Below are 6,759 nucleotides of genomic sequence, written 5' to 3'. Positions count from 1 at the left end.
GATGCAGAGCATGGAGTTGTGGGTATGTAATATTGTAATTTGTCTTTTCTCATAATAAATTGTTGTTGTTGTTGTTCAAATCAAACTTTGAAGGCATCTCCCTTGCCTTAGGAGTTATTGGATTTGATGATCAGGTACATTAATGCAAGGGTGTATTAGGATGGCCGGGGCACACTCTTTGAAATATTATCTATTACCATTTATTGCAAAATTGAGAATACATGTAGCAATGCTTACATTAAACCAAAAGGTACTAAAAGCAATTACTTCCTACATTCGTGTTCAACATGGTGTGCATACATAGAAAAAACTTAAAGCACCATTTACACTACATAAATGATTGGTACAGCTGAGATAAAAATGGTGCACGTACCACAAGAAAAAAGGTTTGGCCTTAGGTGAAGTTTGTAGTGTAAATGATTTTGCCGTACAAACTTAAATGTAGTTAAATGCAATTTAATAGAGTTAACAACAAACAAATTAAAAGCTGGCATTCATTGGGCGGTCGGTGGGTCATGTTGGTTAGTGCATGCCCAGAGCATGGCATTGTGGTAGCGTATAAGTGTGATAATGTGAAACAGACTTTGTGGAGTTTTTGGTGGCTTCATTTTGGTTTTTCTGCTCATGGCTGGGTTGTAACCATGGTAATCCAAGTGTGACAAGGCACTTCAAAAGGAGATTCTACAGCTGTAGCATAATTCAGATGAGGCTTTTTACAGATAATCATTCAATGGGAAAATTTATTTCATTCAGCAGTATTTGGAAGGATGTAATTTATTTTACTTTGTCATTACTGCAACATAATACCATGGTTAAGTTCTGCACATAACCAAAGACTTAAAATTTGTTACCACCCCCAAAGAACTGTTATCTTTGATCTGGAGCTTTATGTTAACATGATGTGTTTCTTATAGCTTATTTGAAGTCTGTTGAAACTTGAAAGTCTCCCACAAACTGCATTAAATCATTACATTAACTGTTTTTATATATTTTAGAGAGAGATGGAAGTTGAGGAACTGCTGAGCAGACTCAACTTTACAGTTTTAAGTGCATTAAACTGTGCCATTATGTGTCCAGTGGGCTGGGCACATATTGTGAAAGAGGTATTTAGAAATGAAGGTGCCAGCCTCACCCAGCAAGGTTTTGTTCACCATAAACAAGAAGAAAGAACCAAACAAGGTAAGAAAGCAGGCTATACTTTACTTTGAAATAAGAAGAAAAGTTGGTCAATTACGCTACTATAGCTCTCTATTTTATAAGACCAAGGTGTTAAGTCCATAATTTCATTATTTTTTGGCTTGGTTCTATTTCTTGGTTCATTTTTCTGTTTAAACGGACATACGTTACTCGTGCCAAGTTTGAACAGGATTTTTACTTGTACTGAAGCTGTTAATTTTTAATAGTCTTTAAAAGGGTAGGTTTTCATGCAATGTCATCACAATTCTAAGACTTAAACTATGGACACCACAAGGATCTTGCTGGTTCAATCCCAATTACAACCTGCCATTTATTTTTATTATTATTATTTTTTGGTTATTTCGAACCTTTAGGTACCATTATGCAAGAGGTGGTGTCATCTTTCATTGTTGGCCACTGGGCTTCTTCAAGGATTGTGGGAAGCAGCCATGTAAATTATTCCTCTCCCCCTCCAAACATCGTCAAGGTTTCTACAGCAAGACTGGGAGAGGAATACCCTGTTGATTTCTATAATGAAATCATCGGTTGGTTCTCAAAGGATGGAGACCTAATCCTAGAAGTAGGATATGGGAATCAAGTCGGTGAGTTAACTTTTATTTTATTTTATTTATTTTTTTCTAGTTTTGGCAGCAGAGGGTGTTCCCCTGACATTGAACATAGAGTGGCTAGTCATCATAGTAGAGGTACCAGACACCTTTGAATGTGATGTATTACAGCGTGTACATACATGTAGCCATACATGTATAATTTGATTTTTTCATGTATTTGCTTTATCGTTGTTTTCTTTGTTTCCAATACGGGAGGCCTCCAATGACACAATGATATTGATGTGAACATAACTCAATCAAATTTGTTTGATACAATGTACATGTAGCCCTTAAATTGTAGTGGCTATACATGTACACTAATGCAGTGCTGGATCTAGGAGAAGGTGGCCCAGGCCCCTGCCTTATGTTTAAGCCAAACTGAGACCCAAAAGGCCAAGAAGAAGTATTTTGGAGAGTGGGCCCTTCACTTTCACTGTACCTCAAGGGCTTATAATTAATGAGCAGGCTCCCCACTTATTGAAGGTCTGGATCTGCTAGTGTGTTTTTTATGTTCTGTTACTGTACTCCAGACTTAAAGACTTGATTATAACTAGACCTACTGTGCCAAATTTTCTAGATTTGGGGGTTTAATTCAGTTCTAGAATGAACTGGAAATGTTTTGACTTAACTCTTTAAAAGTACACAAACTTCTAAATGGAAGAACAAATTTTTTGTAAGGTACTTATTTAAAAGTAGATAATTAATTATTGTGATGTTCATCTTTCTTACATCCTTCATGCTTTCTCCTACAGGGAATGCATTTATTGCTGCTGTTACAGGCGAAAGGAAAGCAGTATTGATAGGCACATCATGTGATAAACATGTTGTCTGCCAGAAGCTGAGTGCTGGGCTTACAACTACTCAGGTTGATTATTGCCTGGTTCCTCACAAGGTTGAAGAGGGGATGAAATCCCGTGGTGTTGCCATTCAAATAAAACCTTTTATTTAACCAGTACTTTTGCATAGCACTATTTGACTTAATGTATTTGACAAAATGAAACTTAGAATTCTTAGAACTCAATTTCGTTATTGGCCACTGTAGGAGTTAAAGGGATAAGAATGACAAAAATAAACGATTTGGAACCAGGCAACAGTATATAGTTTAAAAGTGATGTGGGGCGTTATTGACCACTTCATGCAATAGAGTTCAAAACAGTAGTCTCACAATAAATTTGAGGTTTGGTAGAAGTAATTATAATGTTGATGTTATAAACAAGCTTTCAAAATTGGAAATGTACTGTCATTTCAATTAGCAATCAATCCTATTAGACATTGTAAATATTCCTAATTTTGTAAACCTAGCTAACGTATTTCACTGTACAGTACAGATGGGTAATCTTCACTCACTGCAAACAAGTTAGAGATTGGAATTACTATAAATTACTTCTGGAGTCAGCTCAATCCATTCTTGTTGCAATGTGGTGCTTAATCTTTCACTACATGGAGCCACGTATTTTCTCAAACATGCTCTATTGGGTTACGCCGTAAATAATATTGTAGAATTTTTGGATCATTTCTTTATAATTTATTGGTTTGAGGGGCAGGATTTTGTTTAATTTTCGTTCATTTTATTGAACATATACCGTGAATTAAGCTGAAATCCATATTTCTGAGAATATTGGTTTTCATAGAAATGCATTTTCTGCATGGATGTTGTAGGAAAAGTAATGAATTAAGCGGAAAATAAGGTCGTGCAGAATTTCTGCATCCAGCTTTTTCAAGCCATGCAGAATTTCTGCATCATACAGTTATTGTAGGGAAAGTCGCGAATTAAGCGGAAAATAAGGTCATATTTTCCGCTTAATTCGCTACTTTCCTTACAACAACTACATGATGCAGAAATTCTACATGGCTTGAAAAAAATAAGATCGTGCAGAATTTCTGCATCCAACTTTTTCAAGCCATGCAGGATTTCTGCATCATTCATATGAGTTAGAAATATTCCTCTGGAGTTTTACTGCAGCTTGTGGGCCTTGGGATGAGAACACGTTTTCCTTGCTGCAATTTTTCAGCCCATTTTTTGTCTCCATGTATTACCATAATGTTTGACTGTGGATTTATAGTGAGAAATTCCGATTAGATTAAATATGGTTCATTACAACAACTGTGTTATATGGTGATTTTGTCGTGTTAGCAGGGTATCACTCCTATCAATAATTTTCCTGCAGTCCATTATTTTAAGTTCTTGTCGGAAATCACGTTTTATACCGTGCGAAAGTGGGCCTTTTTAACCGAATTTTGTGTTTTGGAAAAACCCATTTTAGTTTGGAACTATTGAGACGTCTTTTCTTCCCTTCCTGCCAGCTCCTCGTTAGTTTTGGTGCTCTCGCCATTATAAACCAAGATACCGGCAGTTCGATCAAAACATACGATATTGACAATCACATGGGGAAAGAGAGGTTTGAAAACAGTCTATTTATTGCTCTAAAATTACATATTTTGGGACGTATTATACCCTCGACGTTTTATCATGTTTATAAGCTTCTTTAGTATAAATCTACTAGTGTTCTATCACGAATGCCGTTCTCTGATTGGCTACGCTACTCGCTATCTATTCTGTGATAGATAGTGAGTAGCGGTTTTCAACAAAATGGCGGCCGCTTCGTCGCGTTTTCGAGGTGTCTACGATGAGGAAATAGATAATTTACTTGTTTAGTTTTGAACGACTAGTAGATTTATACTAAAACAATTAGATTATTCGCTCTCGATTTCTATGCGTGATAGTTGATTCGGGCTTCGCCCTCATCAACTATCACGCGATAGAAATCTCGAGCTCATAATCTAATTGTTAAATAGCAGCTGGTGTAATAACTCCCTCCCATAACTTGTTTGGGTACAAAGGAATGAAAGAAAGAGAACGAAAGAAAGAAAAATCGAAAGAAAGAAAGAAAGAAAAATTAAACATGTAACTAATTGCAGACAATTGCCAATATAGAAAGGATCAGAGAAAGCACCATTTTACATTGATTCAAACTCAACTATGCTCAAGTATGCCTCTCACGTAGGGACTTTCAGTTCATAGGAGCGATGTTATTTTTCGACTCTTGTACTCTTGTTCGAATCCATAGTTATCTATCTGACGCAATTCCATTCCCCTTGGTCTTTCTGATAGCTCAATTTTTATAATATTTTAGTAGTTAGTACTGATAATTTACTAGCTTCAGTATTACGTACGATGTAGAATCTAGCAAGGGAGATTTGGGAAGCAAAATATTACCACTTTGTTTCACTTGTTATTTAGCCGAAAATCTCTTGTGCTAATGTTATTATGATGAAAGCCGCATTTAATCATACGAAGCATGTTTCTTGTTTACTTCCAGTAAAGGTATTGCTTTGTTGTAAAAAAGTAAAAGTCACTTCCTGTTTATATAGCCAAAAGTCTCCTAAAGTGGCTGACGAATCCTTCTGTCGTTTACCTCTTTTGTTATGGGAACCCTAATGAGCAAACATAGAACAGCTAATTGCGAGAAGAAACAGTAATTGTTATCGGAAAAATCGTTTGAATTTTTAAATTGCGTGTATCGACAGGAAAGGGGAGGGAAAAGAATTAATCAATCAATCAGTCAATCAAGCAATAAATCAATCAATAAATCACAGTGTATTTTAAAACCGTAGCAAACTCGCAAGGAGGCTGCAACAGCCAATAAAAGTCGGATAAAAAAAAAAACAATCATCAAACCATGGCTACTCACCTAGCTTTCAAAAACTCATAAATAATTCGTAAGCCTAATTGACCTATCAAATGGTCGATGAAACATCACGTGGGTGGTTTTAAAACCCGATGAAACCTCCTCCTTATTAGTATTCAGTGTTTAATGTTTTTCTAGTATGCTAATTTCCAACGTTCACAGTAGCATCATTGTAATGACCTCTCTTGACACCCGCTTTTCCAGGAATGTTTTTGAAGCCGTTCAAAAAATTCACAGCATGTTCTTTATCGGGTCTAAAACTACGAGGCGCACCCGATAAAACACTGCTTCTCGTGTTTTAAACATAATATGACTTCTGCTTCCCAAATCACACACACATAGACGTGTATTGTATGCGGATAATTATCTGTGGAAGCTAAAGGCCGATGTAGACGGCACAACTTTTGCTTACCACTGTCGCATGCGATTTCTAGAGCGCGCGCTGCTCGCGTCATGCAAAAAGTCGCACACAACTCTCGTCATTCAACATTGCCTAACAGTCGTAAGCGAGTTGTAGGTTTGATTTACACGAAACAACTCGTGTCGTAGGCCTGTCGTAAGCTTGTCGCGTGCAACTTAAAATGATCCCCAGATTGGACCGCAAATGATCCCCGATCGCCTCACCATAAAGATAGAATGAAATGGACTCAAATTTGGACAGTGGATTTCAACTTTATAGAATTCATTTTTTTTTTAATAACACCAGTCGATCGTTATATTAAACTGTTTGCACGCAAATTTCACAACTTTAAAATTATAATGTAGCAGCTCAGTGCACAGTGCAACAGAACAATTTACTCATAAACTGGAACATACTTTGTACATAATTTACTTATACCATTACAACGCCTAAAATGTGCACTAATTGAACGAAATTCGTCATTTTTCAAATAGGGCGAACAATACGAGATAAATTTTGCCAGTGCAACTCAAAAATAGTTTACTCGGAACAGACCAACCTACTTGTATTGGAAAGCCTCCTCAGAGAATACCGCAATCTCGCACTGATGTAGTAAGCCTTTCCCTAAGTAACCCAGCCACTTCCATCCCGAACGTATTCACTTTAGAGAATTCGCGAATCATAGTGGGTGGGAGACGTACCTTCCACGGATGTCCATTACCCGTGAGTGAGGTAATTATGTTGCCTTATTAGGCCTGGTGAAAATTTTCGATCTTGCGGTTGCCGCGGTCTCTAGCTTAGGAGAAGGCTTATCTATAATCTACCCAAGCGACCATAGTCAAGAAGAAGCTGATTTCGACTATGGCGTTATATCCCCGCCAAAATT

At 36.9% G+C, this 6,759-nt stretch overlaps 1 protein-coding gene across 1 annotated transcript; it reads left to right on the top strand.

Moving 5' to 3' along the window:
* The first annotated feature begins 70 nt into the window (after positions 1-70).
* LOC146475632 (uncharacterized) lies at positions 71-3,888 on the top strand. Its single transcript, XM_085116031.1, has 4 exons — positions 71-134; positions 1,551-1,778; positions 2,537-3,570; positions 3,652-3,888. The coding sequence occupies exons 2-3, from the start codon at positions 1,559-1,561 to the stop codon at positions 2,731-2,733; spliced, it is 417 nt and encodes a 138-aa protein (XP_084972157.1). The 5' UTR covers positions 71-134; positions 1,551-1,558; the 3' UTR covers positions 2,734-3,570; positions 3,652-3,888.
* The last annotated feature ends 2,871 nt before the right edge of the window (positions 3,889-6,759 follow it).

Source organism: Pavona decussata, unplaced genomic scaffold (genome assembly GCF_977016875.1).
Source record: "Pavona decussata unplaced genomic scaffold, jaPavDecu1.1 SCAFFOLD_84, whole genome shotgun sequence".
Taxonomy (NCBI): domain Eukaryota; kingdom Metazoa; phylum Cnidaria; class Anthozoa; order Scleractinia; family Agariciidae; genus Pavona; species Pavona decussata.
This window is presented reverse-complemented; position numbering and strand designations above follow the sequence as displayed.